General features: G+C 38.0%; 1 protein-coding gene across 1 annotated transcript in view; it reads right to left on the minus strand.

The window, feature by feature from the left end:
- si (sucrase-isomaltase) overlaps positions 1-19,757 on the minus strand; it is a 76,111-nt gene that overhangs the window by 42,140 nt on the left and 14,214 nt on the right. Inside the window, exons 12-20 of the mRNA XM_088427104.1 lie at positions 18,965-19,078; positions 18,664-18,748; positions 16,080-16,197; positions 14,982-15,153; positions 13,592-13,708; positions 12,160-12,314; positions 11,653-11,737; positions 6,961-7,017; positions 436-560 (exon numbers count right to left, since the gene is read on the minus strand). Of these exons, the coding sequence (XP_088283230.1) occupies positions 436-560; positions 6,961-7,017; positions 11,653-11,737; positions 12,160-12,314; positions 13,592-13,708; positions 14,982-15,153; positions 16,080-16,197; positions 18,664-18,748; positions 18,965-19,078 (1,028 nt within the window). The remainder of the gene's footprint in view (positions 1-435; positions 561-6,960; positions 7,018-11,652; positions 11,738-12,159; positions 12,315-13,591; positions 13,709-14,981; positions 15,154-16,079; positions 16,198-18,663; positions 18,749-18,964; positions 19,079-19,757) is intronic.

Consider the following 19,757-nt stretch of genomic DNA (forward strand, 5'->3'; position numbering starts at 1 on the left):
GAACCACTATTCTATGGGAACCTCCAAACATTCCCAAGATAGATTATTTATATATGCTGTTTGCTGTATAAACTTTTTAGGGTAGCCACATGTTTTCCAATACTTGAACATCCTGGAGAGCTCAACACATTGCTAATTCCACATAAATGCCACTGTCTCTAAAGCTCAATGACTGGTAATGTTTGGAAAAATATAACTGGTCTTTTCAGGATTCTTGAAAGGGTAAAGTTCAAGTTCAACAAACAGTGTGAATTTTATTAATATAGGTCCCATTCGTTCCCTCTAGCCAACTAGCATAAATAGATGTCCAATGTGTGAGAAATCTCTAGTTCTTGGTCATTGCCAAGGATTTTCCCGACTAATTCTCAACCGTATGACAATGAGGACTCTGACGGACTCTTCATTTGGCCGACCAATATGATTGTGAGTCCGTACCTGTATGTGGTGGTGACAGCAGGTTTCTGCGTGGGAAGAACTGCACCGCCTCTTATGTGCAAACCAAGCTTATCACCCGGTAGATGAAGCTGAACTTTTTGCTTGCGAACTGCCAATGGTTTCATCTAGGACAAAAGAGTGATAGGATGCAGATTTTCTTCAAGTAGATATGAGGTTCGAGTGCGCTAGTCAATGTTTTATGAAGAAACACAAACAGTCTTTAAAGAGTCATCAACAGTTCCTCTGCAGGCCTACGATTATAGTGCACACTTAATTCCTGATCTCCTGAGTCCAGAACTTTTATAGCAGGCCAAAACAATTTAAAATGATCCTCTCTCAATTTCATCTCAGTCACCTTCCTATTCTAGGTCCTGTTATCCTCTCATGTGATGCTCTAATTTTCTCTTCTGTGTTCCCATCACGGTGTGTACTATTTTACGCAGTACAGTGCTGCTGGCTGTGTGTGCAGGAGTCGGCATACAGGAATCCCTCATTTATCACAGGGGTTACGTTCCAAAAATCACACGCGCAAAGTGAAATCTGTGAAGTAGCCAGCTTGATTTTTTGCATTATATTACAATGCAATACTAAACTATAGACTAAAACCAAAAATCAAAACCTGTTTTAAAGCCCCAAATTTGTTTAAAACAATCATTTTAATATAGTAATACAAAGTCGGAAACATTGCCACTCGCGTATTTCACAGTCCAGTCACTGTCCTGAACCCGCACATTGTTATGAGTAGCTGTTTGAGCTCTTTCTTTTTCTGAGCAAGAAGATTTTTATTAACGGATATGCCGGACATCGAATTAGAGTGAAGCCTCTTGTATCATAACAATACACTTGAAAGTTCAATTTATTACAAAAGAAATCTAGGTAAAAGTTAGATTTCCAAAGCTGTGCATTTCTCCGTTGCTCTCCGTAAGCACACAGACCCGTGCGTTTCCTCTCGGCACACCTACGAGTCACGTGATTGGCTCACAGAGACCAAGCTGTCAATCAATGTGCTTACTAGCACGTTTGTGTGTGTGCAGTGAGTTTTGCGCACACAGGCACAGGAGAGACCAAAGCAAGCTTTTGGATCCTCTTGCCTTTTGTAATAAATTGACAAGTGAAAAACCAATACAGTACAGCGTCAATATTTTATTTTGAGACAACAGTAAAGCCCCACAATGCGCTGTAAAAAATATCCACACTGTAAAAAATCCATGAAGCAGCAAACCCGTGAAAGATAAACCGCGATACGAGGAATTACTGTATATAAATTGAAAACAAAAAACAAAACATGAATTTAAAAGTTTTTGTGAATTCTAACATGCACTTTATTGCATATGGTAAACTAATATAGTCTCTTTTTTATTCCGATGAGTACATAATTGCATGTGGTAAAACCAACATACAGTAAAAAGCCCCTATATCACTTAGGGGTGAACACTATAGCGTGCCGGCAAAGATAGGGGCTATTCACCTTGTCAGGTTTTGTTCAAGGTTGCAATTGTTCTTAAAATGTTTCTAAGACAATCTCAGACAGGCTTGTGTTTTTTAATATTGCAGAGAAACTTTGAACCTGTTCAAGTGACTTGAGAATTTCTTAAGAAAAAACATGAACTTTAGCGAACTCTGACAAATCCCTAATGTGAATGAGCATTCACTGCCTTTGTCAAACCTTGCAAATGTTTGGACCTAAGTGGCTGTATTCTGTTATTCTCAATGAAAAGGGGTGGAGGGGGCATTATTTTACAACATTTTAATCATCTTCAACTAATATAATGTAATGAGTGTTCAAAGTTAATTAGCAATATGGAATCCTTCTCTCACGTACTGTCCATGACCTTAGAGCTTGGGCCAGCCACTAATTAAGATAATAGTCTGCATTGATTGGCTCCTAGTTCAAGAACATTCACTCCCAGCCAGAAACAGTGTCCTTGAGGAAAACATTATGTGTTTTGAATTATGTACCCCCTCGCACCCTTGTGTGTTTGCCGTGTCCACTTCAAGGAAGCACCAAAAGCCAATGGTTTGCCATCAGAGCCAGCAAGGGCTTCTCTGCTGGCCTAAACCTATACCCTGACATCAAAACTGTAGTTCTATTATATATATATATATATATAGATAGATTTCGTAAGTATGTGTGTGGTCCATTTTGGAGGTCCATTATTACAAAGCAGCCATCATGACTAAAGGAGGACTTTGATAGAGAAACCATTCAGTTGAGTTCCCTGGAGTTGCCATGTTCGGCAGTGGAGCTTGCAAGAGGAATAAGAGGATTTTAAATTCCCTTTTATTTTTAAGTTTTGACAGTATCACGTAAAAGTGCTAAGCTTTAATTGGCGATGCCGGTTTATTGATGTTTAAATGCTCCTCAAAATAGCCTGTGTTGTACACATTTAAGGTGTACGGCTAGTAATCAGTAAATGTGCTTCTGTGCGATATTTATCTGAGTCGGAAACCAATGAAGGCGTAAGTGTGAAAAGCACGGACTGCCACTGCCAAAAGCAAAGGCCAAATTTCATGTATGTGTGTGTTTTTGTGTGTGTGTACTTGAAAAACACTATTTCAAATACATTCTTCTTTTTGCGTATCTATGCTTGTCTAACCAATAGTAAAACATTAAGGAAGCCAATCACTTTCATCACAAAGTGTAACAAATACGCTAGACATCATGGGTTTGTGATTTATTATGCCGTGTTCAGATGGAGTGCGAAGAGCGGATGGTTTTGTATTATAGTCAATGGAGTTTGCGCGACAGGTGCGATGACGCGTCAAGCAACGCGATGGAGCATGCATGCGACAGGCACGGCGCGTAATTACGCAAGAATTAAAAAAATTGAACTGTTGTTGCTTGTCGCGTCGCGTCAGCCAATCAGCTTCGGGAACGTTCAACGGCTCACACAGGGGGCTGGAATGAATCATGGCGGCTGCTTTGCGGTCATCCAGAGCTATCCAACAAGCCAGCTGAGCTTTCAATACAAAAATGGAGCCAAGCAAAAGCACTCACCTGGCTTGTGGAATGGCGGAAGGGAGAACTTGGGACAACTGGTTTGTTCAGCGTTTGATTCCTTTTTTAACAGCTGCTGAACCGTAGTTTGGCTACTGTGCCAAGATAATGATAGTGCAGCACTGACAGCACAGTATTTAGCACGGTATCGGCCAATTGATAATGAAGTTGAAGGCGAGGGACACACATTGTAAAAAAAGTATAAAGGTGCTGTCAGAAAGTCTACGCTCTGCCACATCCCGGAATAGTGAAAGTTCTCAGCAATGCTCTGCTTTCCAGATCCACTTTAAAGTGCACGGCAAGCTCACTCCCTTCCCCTCGTGTAACACTGTTGCATGAAAAGTGAACTTCATCTTGACCTCGCAAAAAAATGCCTCACATAGAGCGTAAACGACACGCTCCATCTCAACGTGGCATTGCATGACAGTCATATTGGCGCGAGTGCTGGTTTCTCATGTCTCTAATCTATACCAACAATGTCACCTTTCGTATCTTGAATTTTCTCTCGTTACAAGAGACATTTTTTTTTCTGCCGAGGTGTTTCGGCAATCTGAATTTTCCTTAACAAGAGGCCTTCGTAAGTAGGGTTACCACTGCATAATAAAACAGAGAAAAACAAATACAGTGATGTATTTTAGATTTAACGTATCTCCCTGTTCATCCCATTATTATTATTTCATTTTAATCATTGAATGCCATTTCAACCATTTAGGAGAAGCTAATACATTATTAGAAAACTTGATATGTTCCATAAAACCACACAAGTGCTTTTTATATTGGGTTTAGGAGCCATCTGTTCTTCAAGCAAAAGTCATCACAGCAGTAGCCCCTGCTTTGCTTGTCTTTCTACCTAGATAACCACTAGGGACTAAACAGGACATAGAAATCAGCAATGGAGAACAAAATCTAATCATCTATCTAATCAGCGACTGCTTTACAATGCCACTGTGGCGTCCACAATAAGATCCCACCGGGACTCAAAACCTCTTTTATCTCTTCCTAAGGGAGATGGTTTCTCCATTTTCATCTGCACCCCTACTTTCACTCTATCTTTGTCTCCAGTCTCGCTCTGTCTTATCTGTCTTGTCTCTCAGTTCCCAACAAAGAACATCATGCATAGATTTCCACGTGAAACTGTGTTCTTTGAGTGTGCTAATGCCTCTAATACTGATAAACCCCTTCTGCAGTCATTCTCTTGAGCACTACATTTACCATTTGAATGCACCTGTTGAATTGAAGCATTCTTGCACGATAAATTAATGCAGCAGCAAAGAATCCGTGTTAGCCTATTCATGATCCCTCTCCTCTGTCAAGGCAGTTTATGATATTTACTTTGTGTTAAGACTTTATCAAGGAGATGCTAATTTGGCCCATTTGACAATTGTGAATCATTTGGTTTTGAATTGGATTACACCATACCAGAGGATTACGTATTTACAGAGGCTTAATTCTTGTAATTGGTGTGTCCACAAAGGTGTTATAAATTCTGATTGTGTATCTAAGAAATGCTAAGTAACAATATCAATATAATATTTATTTTTATGTTTTTCACCTTTTTCCATCAGTGATAGGCATTCCAGACAGGTTTGATTATTTTACAAGATGAACCAAATTAAAGAAAACATTCTTAAAGGGACAATGTGTAGGATTTAGCCTGTTTTTCATTGCAGACAGCGGGAGGTGCTGCATTTACCATTGTCCTTTGCTATAACAAACATGGCAGCTTCTGGTGAACTGCCACACCCCATGTACAGTGAACCCTCGTTTAACCAGAACCTGCCGCGATAGCTGAAAATCCAGCAAAGTAGCGCCCCCACGTTTCACATTTAAAAAAAACAAACAAAAAAAAAAACTTTTTTTAATGTGAAAAGTCTTCATGCTATACATATTATTTAAGACAAATATTACTGCAGTACATATATATATACATATATATATATATATATATATATATATATATATATATATATATATATATATATATATATATATATATATATACTTAAATGTTAAATTATTAAAACTATAACAACTATATACCGCAAATGCACACAGCTGGGACAACCACAATCAGAGTTGTCTTGCTTTGTCTCGTACTGTTGGATTGTCTTGTCATACGCTGCTACTTACAGTATGTCTTGTCTTGGGGTACTCTTGCCATACCTGGTTTTCATTTTTAGTTTTTAGGTTTAGTTTTTAGTTTAGCAACACTAGGCAAAGTAGCCCTAACATACTGCACGTTACTATTGTCAAGAATCTAGTTTTAGGGTTGTTTCATCTTGCACACCTGCACTTTGTTATTGTACATGTAAAACGCAGAGGATAGTGACACAAATGCTTAATTAACAGCTGTAATAGTCGATCGAGCCATAAGTTCGCCATCTAGAGGCCGCATATTGACGGTGCTATATTGATCCACCAAGTTTAACGTTGGAAGTAGTTCAGTAAAGTAGTTCAATAAAGTTATTGAAAAAAAATAACAAAATAAGAAAAATAACATGTTGCTCAACCGTAAGCTAACGGCAACCATGAGGCCTAGTGTACATCAAAGTCAGAACCGCGGACATTTTGCAGAAAATACATATCTACACGCTTTTTTTTTTTCTTTTAATGCACAAATGGCTGAAGAAGAACAAAACATAAATTGGACCAAAGCTTTTATTAAAGTGTGATTTCTAATTTAGCATACAGTCTTGCTAAAGCTTGTCTGCTTTTGTTGTCACGTTCTGTCTGGGTTTTTCCTGTTGTGGCTTTATTTTGTGGAGCTTGACTTAGTTTGCTTTTGGGTTCGGGTTAGTGTAATTTGTGTCACCTGTCAGCTCTAGTGTAGCTCTAGTGTTTCGTGTTTCGCCCAGCTTCCGCGAGTAATAAATCGTTTTATTGAGTCCATGTCATCCTGCATCCCTGCATTTTGGATCCACCTTCCCACATCCGTCCCCAACATTTTGCACCGACATGACACTTGGTGGACTTAAAAAAACTTTGAAGATAAAGAATATCAAATTGTTATAAATTATTTTAAGTTCTGGCAGTATCGCGTATAATGATAAGTTTCAATTGCTGATGCCGGTTTATTGATGTTCAAATGGTCCAGAAAATAGCCTGTGTAGCCCTGTAATGCATACGTGTGCTTCTGAGGGGGCCAAATCACTGAATACCTAAGTGTTAAACACACGGGCCTTCACTGGTTGGTTGTAAGAACACATTTATTTGCAAGTTTTTGAAATGTCTTGTCATTTAAATTATTCATTTTTAATGAAAAACTATCTAAATCTGCTACAGTGTCCCTTAAAGTAGAAATACCCCCCTCCCCCCACATACATACACACACATTGTTAAACCAATCCCAGTTTTTATGCATAATGTAAATAGACAATAGCTATTTTAAAAGGTTTGTGTTTAGCAAATGTGTACATGTTCTTTGTAAATAACAATACTACAAAAATGTTGACTTCATTTGAACACATAAAAGGTAAATTGGTGTACTGTAGATATAAGTATTTAAGAATTAGTATGCGTAGTCTTACCGTCTCGTAGTCATACCACAAGGCATCTGGCATATATGCATCCAACATTACCACACCCTGCAAAAAAGTGACAAAATTTGGCAAGCATAAGTAACTTTAAACCTTGATCTGTTTTTCACAATTATGTGTGCTTCTGTTACAGAGAACAAAACGGAATTCTTTAATCCTAAATTTTGCAGCCATCGGCTGAAATTAATCATCAACTATGTAATTGAAGAAGCTGAAGAACGGCCATAAGTGAAGCATTTAATTAAAAAAAAAAAAATAACATGATCAATAATGATCTCAGATTAGTCATTTGAAACAGTATAGTTTGCAACATTTGATTTCTACATAGCTTCTCGTCACAGTTCACACTGCAGCACAATGATGAAACTCAATGATGGGAAAGACCATATCAAGTGACAACTGGTAACAATTTTTGATGGCTCAAGGTGGCGGACAGACAAGACCAATCAATAGAGGAGCACCAGCCCTTTGATAGCCTTGTCAGATCATGGCACTTTCTGACAGGGAGGAAGGCTACACAGAAGTGAGCATTCAGTGAAGAGGCCACCCAAACCCTCCTTCTCAAAAAGACCAAATTATTAATAACAATATCTCAGTGGTGTCGAGCCACCCTGCCAATCAAAAGCATGTCACATGTCATCCCTTTAGCAACATGCATTTTCTCCTCGAAAGACCAGACAATAAGACGAGTCTTCCACATCCAGACTCCATATTGTAAAAGGGGATACAATTTAATCTTCTAGATGCATAGGAACATAATAACCATATGAGACATATTGCGAAAGAAACCATATGGATGTCTTCATGAAGAGAATTCATTTGCAAGCAAAGCTCTATGTATTATTATTTATGTATTGTAATATTTAACATTTCAAACAGTTGCACTGGCGGTAGGGGTAGTTTTATTAATTTATTTTTTTAAAGGCTGAGTTTAATTTGAATCGCAGAGTTTTAGTACCTCATTTTATGGTGTCTGACTTATTTGCCATGCCCATCAGTCACCATACTGGCTAATGTGAAAGAAAAAAAAAAATAAATATTGTTTTTAGCATTGCCGTTTAAATGTGATTCAGAGGGAGCATGAAGCATGTCTCTAATTTCTTACATTAGCAAAGCAAGTGCTCTTAACCACAAAGCAGACCACAGTTTGATCTGCATGTAATACTATGATCAGTTGGTAGGGGTGATACGACTAGCAAGCAGCTCAGAACGTGAGCAAGAGTGAGGTGAAAGAGATTCTGGATGAAATGGAAAAAGGATCACACGAAAGAGTTGACAGCAGCTGATTAGGAGAATCAAGATGAGAAATGGAGCTCGCATTTGATGTCAGTAAGAAATAAAAAAGTGAAATGGGAAAAATGGGCAAAAAAACATGGTGTGGATGGTGACCAGAGGGGATGATGGGAAGCGGGTCAATAGATCTACCTTGTTTTCCACAAAGATCAAGGTTAGTGAAGCTACTGATCTGAAGAGTGGAGCTCGAGCATCATTAGAGCAATGGGTAGGCAGATGGATGGAATGAAGAATGAAGAAAGACGTTGAATTGAAGTTAATGATAGCAATGTAGGATAGAAAATATAGGGTTAAGAGCACATAGTGGGAATTAGGTGATTTAATCTTCAGCACCCGACCCATACTTAGATTTTATGAACTTTTGCATGTGTAGTCCCCCTGATCTAAAAACAGCTTGGTGACCGAGCCAATCCAACAATGGCATCATTTATTCACTGGCTGGGGAAAATGACACTCTGCAGATAAAGAAAGAAGAAAATCATTTGTACATTTTGTCAATTCATTGGTTGAAGCCACTAGCTTGGGATGGTGCGGCTCCTCTGGGCTACTTGGGACAGGCACAGATGATGGACTACGGAATTGCAAAGCGACTGCACAATTTGCCATGATTGTAAGCATATGCGTTTTCTAGCTGTACAATTTTCTATTAACTCAGTCACTACCAGTCCAATCCAAATATATTTGGGACAAAGGTAGGAAGGGATACATTATCAGCCGAGCTGATTGTAAACACCCATATTTGGTATTGTGACAAATATCGGCATCAGCCTTTTTCGAAAATCTGTTGGCTAATAATAGTCATGAGCATGTCTAAAAAAGTTTAATTAAACTTGTAACAAGAAAAAAAGCTCCATTTTCTGGTCTACAGAAAAGTAAATTGTAAAATAATAGAAATATTTAAGTTTCACTTACAGTTTCTTACAAGTGAACACTTTATTGAGTAGTCAAGTTTTAAAAACTGTTTTTAAAACTGTGTTAATTTTAGGGAACTACTTCACTTGTAAGAAACTGTAAGTGAAATTACAATATTTCTATTATTTTATCATTTAATTTTCTGTAGACAAGAAAAGGGAGCTTTTTTCATGTTACATGTTTAATTATGCTAATAACCCTAGAGCTCCCTGAACTTTACTTTTTTGTTGTTTTTTAGATTTTTTTCTTCAACAAATATATAGCTTGTCCAAAATTAGGGAGAATGAATAATTAAATATATGAATAAAAAAATACATAAATAAATAAATACAATTAACGCTATCCCATTTTTATTTTGAAATATTGACCCCAATATTTTCACTAGCAGTGAAAATTGATACCGGCTCAATATATTGGTTATCAGCCTTCTTCACTACTAATAATCAGTATCCGCCCTTAATAGAAGATGTCAATCAATCGCTAATCATTGACAGAGTTGATTGACTGCCTTTCCAGTAGAAAGCAATCTTCAATGACTACTGTATACCCATTAATGAGAGTGAATGAGTTCAACTCAACATGAACAATTGTCATGGTGGATGTGGCCAAAAAAGATTACATCTTTTAACTGCACCAGTATGTAGATGGTCTTAATAAAATATAATCTTGATGTTCAGATATAGCAACTATTGTTATCCCTGCAATGTTAAAAAGTTGCTTAAGAATGCTTGTCAAGACTTTATTTTATACTCTTGCAGTTTCCGTGAACACTTTATGCTCAAACAACTGAAAGAGTCTGCAATGAAGCACTCTATGATGCTGGATTATCATCTGTGTCCCTTTCAACTGTCAGATGAACATTACTTTGTATGTGCAACAGAAAGGACGTTAAAAAAATGTCAAGTTTTAATTGGGAGGACCATTCGTGTGAGCACAGAAACAGGGAGACAAGTGTCATTGAGTATTCTATTCTCATTACCAGCATACAATGTCCTCTAAGGTTTTTTTTTTTTTTTTTTTTTCAAATGTCTTTGAAGCTTATTCATTACCAAAAGGGAATTCTTAGTGATGGACATCGCCACATACCGATGCTATAAAAGGAATGCTTGATTTTCCAAAGGTTTCATAGCAATTAAAATGATGTATTCAATAGTCCCAAATATGTAGATAAATATTTTTAATTGCAAATATTTGAGGTCATCTGTCCAGAGCAATGAAGAGTGTCAATAAGATGGGAAGAAGTGTGGGCTGGCAGCATGGAACGGGTGGAGAAAAGTGTCGGATGTGATGTGTGACAGAAGAGTTTCAACTAAAATGAAGGGAGAGGTGTACAATACTACAGTGAGACCAAGAATGATGTTTGGCCTCGTGAGACTGGAGAAAAGACAAGAAGCGGAGCTGGAGGTAGCAGAGACAAAGATTATGAGGTCCTCTTTGGGAGTGACCAGGATGGATAAGATCAGGAATGAATATATCAGAGGGACAACACACATTATACTTTTAGGCGGAAAGCTCAGAGAGGCTAGACTGAGAGGGTTCGGACATGTTGAGGAAGACCAAAGAGGTTTATAGATGTAGTGAAAAGGGACATGAAGGTAGCTGGAGTGAAAGATAGGATGCAGGACACAGGCTTAGATGGAGGCATTTGATTCACTGTGGCGACCCCTGTGGGAAAAAAGCTGACAGGAGAAGACAAAGGTTTGAAATTTGAATTTTGGTAAAAAGAAAAAAAAAGATTGTGTGCCCCCTTTTCAACTTTTAGCACCTGCTCCTCCAAAAAAGCCAACTTCAATGTTGACGCTAGTCAGTGCAACTATTGTGTCCATTTAAATTCAGAGGCTCTATCGTACAATTTATTAAGTTTTTCTCTTCCAAACTTGTTTTCTTTTCATTGGTTTTAGTGCAAAGTTGTATTATTTTTTTTTCTTTTCTTGACACACCCTATGAATCCAATTGTTTACTTTCCACACTAAACAGGAACCATGATAAATTTCTCATTAATCAGGCCACTTTGACATGATTGCAATTGCTGTAAGTGTGCACATACAGACGTATGTGCAGTGCAGCAATGTTCAGGAAACTTAGCACTTGTGTATTGATACACGCGCGAGCACACGCACACTTCCATCTACACTTCTAATCTGCTTGTAATGAGGTCAGTGCTCTCATTAGAACCGAGAGAAAAGAGAGTGGGTATGAAAGAGATAGAAAGAGGGATGAGAGGAAAGAAGGGCAACAAAGCAAATCCCATGTCATGTTTTCCCAGCGGAGGTCAATATGCGTGTGTTTTTCTGTCTGTGTGCTTGTGCATGCGCTTGTGTGTACGTGTGTCAGATGAGCTGGTCATCTGATCTGTATGGCACAGTATTGCGTAAGAAATGTCTGATTTGAAGTGTCCGGGTCTCAAGGGGTCAGTGATTATAGAGAGAGCTCCTGGGATGTGTGTGATTGCGCAATTTATCGTTTGTGCTTACTGACCGGGTCTAGTACAGGTGTGATGAGGAGGTGTTTCCCCCAAAGGAACTGGCGATCCAAAGCCCAGGTTTTACTGTCAGAGTAAAACCTTAGAAGCAACAGTGAACAATAGAGTATCAATTAAAGGAAACCTTGAAAAAAATGCACTGCATATAAAACAGAGAAATACTAACATTGTAGAATTCTATTCAAATATGTGCAAGGCATTAAACTATAAAAATAAATACTTGTTTTCTTAACAAATTACTTAATTCCCTACAAGAATTGTGAGAGAACTAGAGACTTAATGGAATAACAATTCATGATTTTTAATTAAAAACAGAAGGAGATCACTAAAACACAACTAAAAAACTAATGACTCTACATGTAACTATGTAACGACTGCAGTTTAAAGTGTTCAAATACATTGTTCAATTAGTATTAATACGAATATTCTGCTGAATGAAAAATTGTACATTTCCTGGAAGTCACACATGTGCTGTGGGAATCCCAATATTCCAAATGACTTACTCATGCATGAGGGGACGCACAACGGTCTCCCCTTTGGTGCTAGCTTTGAAGAAGAGTGTGTAGAGGTACGGCAGCAATGTGTAACGAATCTTCAGGTAGTGTTTGGAGCTCTCCACCAGAGTTGAGCCCGGCCCATATACTGCTGGATCCTGAGGCTGCAGACAACATCAATTAACAAGGCTGGATTTGATGAGTAATAACTTCACTTCCACTCTGATTTGTTTTTTTAGAGGATACACATGCATATACCTGCAAGACAGGCTTGCTGGTTGCATTAAATTTCTGGTATTTACAAATGACGTGGTGTATTTTCATTTCCAGAAAACTTGTTGATGTAATTCTTACTTTATTTTATTTTAAAATCCCAATTCCTTGTCTTGGTCACGAGACATACACGGACGCACATGCATACACAAGTCAGAAAATAGAAATCACAACACTTCATCCGGTTGAACATTATTCCCTGGTAGTATTGAAGACTCTCCATTGTTTTAATGTGTTCCTTATGGAACCATGTCTGAAAAAACTGCGTTCTATTCTTTGTTGAGTTCAAAGAGACCAATTAACTGCTGTCTTTTCTATCTTCTAATAACCTTGTGCCTTTGCCACCCCCGACAGTGATGCAAAATGTGTGTTTGTATGTGTGTGTGTGTTGCATTGGCAAATAGTAATTTGGATTTACTATCACACACAAACACATGAACGCACACAACCACATACACACAGCATTCCATTTATAACTCTTCTGTCTTTGTTGCTCTGATGAGCATGGAAATGTCACGTCTGCTGCCAGAGCCTTCATTTTCATGCTGTTCACCACTAATGGTATGATTTTCCTCCCCATTCATTTGTGCTTATCTGCAATAATCAGTGTTGCATGTCAATATAAACAATACAATCATTGGGTGGATATCCTGTGACTGTTAAGGCCTTGTCTACATGTAACCGGCTTTTTTAAACCAGCATTATTGTTGTTTATTTAATTAAAGTTATTGCGTCTATACGAATCCAGCACAGTGTGGTTTCATTCATTTACAAGCATGCCAAGTCGCTAGGTGGCAGTCCCCAGAGGACTGTGCCCGCTGGGCCCAACGGGTGCAACGAGCCCGATCCCCCGGTCTAGCTCTAGAGGGGGGCCCTGGTGACCCGCATCCAGGCAAGAGAAAAGGTGCTCCAACATTTTTACTCATCATTAGGGGTGTGAGCAATGCTTTGTCTGGCCCCTCACTTGGGACCTGTTTGTCTTGTGTATTATAGGAACAAGCAAACCCCTCCACCGCCATAAGATGTAACTCATGGAGGTGACAGCTCATCCTTTGTAATTAATTCTCCTTTACGCTAAAGCATTTAAGCTTATGTTACATTAGTAGATAATATTGGGGGGTGGATATAAGAACAATAGTGCAACATGACTGAAGAGCGCTCTCTCTACCTTGTAGCCCTCAGCATTGTGGTTGCGGCTAAAGGGATAGAAAGCTCCAACTTGCATCCACCGACGACATAATTCTTCACTTGAGTCACCAAAAAATCCACATATGTCAGCTCCAATCTGTAAACATTCAATGACAAACTTTGTTTATGTTTATTAATCTTGTTTTCTTCCTGTGATAAAAAGCATAACCTAGTTATAGTTAGGTCCAGAAATGTTTGGACAGACTCCACCACAATAGATTTCATATAAAACTGGGACCTACCTATTGATATTTTCCATAGAAGTGCCTTCATTTTGAAAATTTGATAAATATGCGAACTGTTTAATACTGTACTTCTAAGAAAGGCAGATGAGTATTTATCAATGAATTCAATCATGTATAAAATCTTTACATTGACATCTTGGTCAATGACATTTACTGCAAAATAGATGTTCTTCAAAATCTGATGATGATAAAAGCATGTATGAAATCAAATAAAATTGCATGAAATGCTAATTGTATGATTAATTGCAAATCTTTTGGGGGGGGGGGGCATAAACATTTAGTTGAAACTGTACAGTATTTTGTCTCTTGGTGTTGGCTTAGTTTGTAATCTTTGTTTACATTGAATAGAGTGTGTAGGAAAGACACCTTTAAAACCCACTGCTCCTTTGAGACTGTTTAAGTTCTTTATTATTGTTGACATTTAAACACAAACTCAGTTGGTGGGATCGCTCAAAATCACATTTTTGTCTTTTTTCATCTTTCTGTCTATGTCAGCAACGTTTAGTTTGCGTATGCATAGGGAAAAACCCTAAACTTCAATGACAGTCCTATTTTGATGCTGTTGGCACATATTATGAAGAAATGGACTTCCCCTTCAAGACTACACAATACTGTGTATATGGTGTGACTGTCATTGACTCAGTTGTGTGTTTAGCATACCAACAGAGTGTGTGTGAGGTGTGTCAGAAGTGGCAATGCAGGAAAATAAACGTTATTCCTTCTTATGTGCCTATGTCCCAACATAAGGATCAATTATCAGCTAAAAGTGTTCTTAATGGCAGAATTACATGTCAATTCAAAGAAAACTTGACATGCAGGTTGTTTTTTTTTTAAATTGCCACTGAGATATTTTTATATTTTGTCCATTATGTTCCTATCAATATTTCCGACTAATCTGGAATTGGATGCTTGCAAAATCATCATTGCCCACTTCTGAGTTGGGAAAGTAGCTGCTGATTGTCCATTGACCAGTTATTTGCACCCATTGACTATTGTTCAGACAAAGAACAATGATGAGCATAATCGATTTATTAAAATTTGTATGTGTTGGACAGGAAATTGTGGTGGATATGAGATTTGACATATTATGTGAAGTTTTATCTTTAATGAAAGTTTAAAACTCACGTATGGAATTCCAAACAGACCAAACTCTAGCATCCCAGGAATGGCCCATTTTATGTCGTTCCAGTTGGCACCATTGTCACCCAACCAATGACCTGAATATTTCCCCACACCTGGAAAGGAGGAGCGGGTCAGCATCAGCGTACGGTTCTCACCAAACACTTGCTGCAGAGCTCTAAGGGAAGGGATACAGAGAAAAAAGGTGGTCAGAAATAATCAACATGAACAAAAACCACCGAGAGTTATCCCGGGGTAGAGCATACACAGCTGAATATTGTGATTATTTACAGCTACATAATATTTTTCTTGATCAAAATCAAAGCAAAATAGATGTCCTTTAAAATTTGATGATGATAATTACAAATGCCACACAATAGCCATTTAAAATATTTGATGATTTCTTCTTGCCAATCATGCATTTGTTACATCGGAACTCCAGTCAGAAATTTTCTTTGCAATAGTATTTTCGGTGTCCCATGAGGTATTCTGATTAATACTATGTTCATGGATTGAGGATTCATCAGATTAATCCATCCGTTTTTATCTGTTTTAAGGGGTGCCATTTTAACACTAACAATTGACCACTATCGTAATGCGTATTGATGTTAAATTGCCCTCGAGCTCAGATTGCGTATGCCACGGCTCACTTGTTTTATTTTTTGGGGGGCAGGAACATAGTTTAAGGCAGAGCAAACTTTAGATAGTTTGTACATGTCTCGAGGAGAGATGGCGAGCACATTGGTAGAATGATGATGAGAATGGTGCTGCCACACAAGAGAACAAGAATGCTTGAGAGAAGGTTAATAGTTGTATTAGGGAAAGACTTGAGGGCAGCTGGTGTTAGAGAAGAGCATGCGGGAGGTAGACTTTGATGATAAATGATGACACACTGGGAGAAGTTGGAAGAAAAAGAAGGAATCCGGGGCTCTTGCCTCTCATTAATTCAGTAGCGCACCAAAATTACGTGTATTCAAGATGTAGCTACTATTTTAATTCCACTGTGTGTTTTTGCAACAAATTCCTCAATGATCTAAAGGGATGTCAGCCAGTTGGCTTCCAAAGCACAAGTTGGCAAAATACTAACAATAATTCTGCACTCACTTTTCGGTAGCCAGCACCATTGAGTAGCCATAGAGACTGTGAACATCATAGTGGTTCCCCCAGGCCTGCTTGGCATCCATGCAAAGAGTCTTACTATACATCACCTCATCCACAATTTCTGTTGGAGGGAAAGAGATGTTGATGGCGGTGATGGATGGGCAAAACAAATGAACAAATAACAGATTGAGACCACCATGGGAGACAAAGTGTCGCTTACTTTTATATTTATATATTTTATATTTATATCATCTAAGCAATGCACAAGTGCATGCAGGAAGCATTATTTTAATACCATAAATTCAGAAATATAAGATGGCCCTTTTTACCTTTATAACTGTTTTTCTGTATCGCTTCAAGGGGTTACCAAGTATTGTCACAGCTGACCAATGAAATTACTATGTACATCACAATGGACCAATGAAACTCTTGGTTCTTCCTCACTGAATATTCATCAGCTATTATCTGTGCACATTTGAGGGAGCGGTCTACAGAGCAAGCAAGCAAAAGACAAGCACTGAACATGGGAGCAGTGCAACGTTGAGCTACTTTGCGAGGAGAAACTGAAAGTAAGAACATCAGTGCAGTTAATGGTAAACATTTTTAATCGAATTAATCGCACTGTAAAATTAGCCATCATCAATCATGACTACTTTAATTTTTGAACACCTTTTTTATGTGAAGCTTGTAACAGATATTTACTCACGTAAAATCTTGGAATTAGCGTAAAATCATCAAACAATAAAAATGTGTGAATTTCTTATTTCAATTAACCGTTGAGCAGCTTTTTAGAGTAAAAGCCCATTGACATCCATCTTGCCCTGTATTTTGAGCTGGCCACAAAAATTCCAAGTTTGGTTGCAAAATTTGTGGTATTCAGCTGCCACAGAACATAAATAATTTGAATCATTATTTGTTTTTCAATGCTAGATAAAAGTTAAATACATTTCCAACGTTAATGCTTTATCTTTGGCAGCCCTAGAAAATAGGTATTTTTATCTGAGAGCATAAGGGACGTGCAAAAAATGGTCACCTGTTCAGTGCTATTGAGGCTTAATCTTGTCAGTGAATATGCCTCATGTGACAATGAGTGTTGGAGGTTCTGGGACTCTAACTATAGCTGTGTTCCACATTGTTTTGGGAGAAAATAATAACAGATAATGGTGTTTAAACTAGGTAAATAATTATATATAATATATTTTATATAATGAAATAATAGCTATCTAAAATCTATCTGTGTGAGCTCTTTTGTTATAAATATCAATCGACCTAACCTGATTTATAAAGCACTTTTCCTACATATTCAAATGAAAATCCTAACCAAATAAAAAATCCAGAATATATCATAGAAAAAAATGTTTCCCCCTCTTCCGAAAAACACAAAAAGATACACCTCCCATCAAGTAGACCCCCACACATTCATATGACCTGATAAACTATGATAAAATAATGCAGGGTACAAAGGCACCATGTGAGGAAAGGGCGCCGAAGGGAAGATTATCCACGCTGGGAGGGATGACATCTCAGCCACACCTCTCAGCGTAGCGAACCCTCATGAGAAAACACTGGTGCTAAAATGGAAAAATAGAAAAGCTTTAAGGCTGAAGAGAAAGCTAAAATACAATACAATAAAGCAGCTCATCAGCATGCTTTAAGGAATCCTGACATCGACCTTGATCCTTTGAATGTGGTGTGTTGGTTGAAGGGAAACAATGAAAACAAAGATGACATTGATAAAAGGAGTCACTAAAGGAACAATGTGTAAGATTTAGACTGTTTTTCATTACAAAGGAATAAATTGAACGATTAAAAAATTCAATAACTTGTAAATAAATGAGTGCTGAATGTTGTAAATATAATTGTAGGGCTACTAATCATTGAATTTATTAGATAGGGGGTGGCACTCCTCCGAAGGCTGCCATGTCTGTTATAGATATGGACAACGGTAAATACAGCAGCTCCTGCTCGCCGTAATGAAAATGCTACTGTTGATCCTTCTGTAGTTGTACAGTTATGAACTACATAGATTGATATGTTGTCACTGGCTACTAGCATTTTTTTTTGTCCTCATATAAAAGAAGTGATATGTTTTCTTTTTAAAAAGCCAGTGTTTTGAGCTCCATATATAACAAGTACTGATATACAAATTGGATTAATAAAGAACGCAGCGAGTATTCACGTGCAATAAGGGAAAAGATGGCATTAAAACGTGTATCAAAAAGAGGAAACATCACAGTAGTATGGTGAGTTAGGGTTAACCACTTGTCTCGCGATTGAAGTCCAGGCTTGGGCATTCTTGTGTGGCCTATGTATGTATGCTCAGCTTTTGCTTATGTGGGCTGTCGATAGATACTCCGGCTGCCCCAACGTTCCAAAAATATTTTTCCAAGGTAAACTACAGAAAAATTAACTTTAAATGCGAATGTGAATGATTGTTTGAACTTGTTTGTCAGTACATGCCCTGGGATTACTGCTGATCAGTTAAGGGTGTCCCCAGCTTCTTGCCCAAAACAGGCTCACTTGCCTGTGAACCTAATGAGAAAAGCGTGACCAAAAATAGATGGGTGGAAAGAAAAATGTGTCTTACTCGGAGTGTAGGGAGGATAATTCAAATTGTTATCAGCACAGCCCTTCGTTGATCCTTTCTCGAAGTTAGCCACTTCATTCATGTCCTGCAACAGGATGTAATACTTAGTGTATACCTAACCATTACATAAATCATTGCTTATGCTGGGCACTATCATTTGATTTATCAATGCTAAGGTTAATCACGTAATTTGTAACGTCAGATATTTTATTAGATTTCATATTGTATTTGGCTTTTGAGTGTCTGGCTTGATGAATAAACAATTAACTTTGGCAATACAGGACTTTCAAATCGGACTCACTATCCAGAGGGCATCATGTTTGATCTCCCGGGAAAATCTCTCATATTCATCAACCCACCAGTCGATGCAATTTTGGCTGGTATAGTCTGGAAATACAGTTTCTCCTGGCCATACCTGAGAAGAACAGAGAGTGTTTGGTGTAAACACCAACAAAAGTATTGTATCTGTGCAAACAAAAGACAGAAAATAGCATGAAGTGTCTTTTTTTTTCTTAAATGGCAGGGTAGAAACATGACAAGTAAAATAATCTAAGGAAGAACACTGCTGAGAGTTGAAATCAATAAAGTATTAGAGCTCTCTAGATGTGACCATGTGATCTGAGTCATTCTATATATCATGTACCAAGGAAGATGATTGATCCACTCAGAAGGAACGCAATTGTACTACATGGTCTGTGTGCACAATTATATTGCGAGAGAAATATCTTTGTGGACGGTGTCGATCTCAAGGTTGGTCCAGTTTTACCTGACTTCTTTAGCCAATGAAGTAAGTACCTGTCGTTAGAAGCCCTAAAGTCGCTGCATAAGCTCAGTACACAGGGCAAGTGCATACACAGTTACACACATGTGCACACACACACGCACGCAAATATGTGCACAAGCACATATTTTACTTTCAGACAGATGTTTCTGGCAGGTGGTAAAAACTCCAAGGTTGTTTGGTGCTGGGTACTTTTCAAAGTCTGCACTTCCTCCCTTTATCAGATTTCCCCCTACAAAGTCTGTTAGTCTTTGTAAGTGCATACTGTCCATCTGTCTGCGTTGTTGCTCCTTATTTATAGTTAAACACAAGT

The sequence above is a fragment of the Hippichthys cyanospilos genome, chromosome 11 (assembly GCF_059441005.1).
Source record: "Hippichthys cyanospilos isolate Australia breed blue-spotted pipefish chromosome 11, RoL_Hcya_1.0, whole genome shotgun sequence".
In the NCBI taxonomy this organism is placed as follows: Eukaryota; Metazoa; Chordata; class Actinopteri; order Syngnathiformes; family Syngnathidae; genus Hippichthys; species Hippichthys cyanospilos.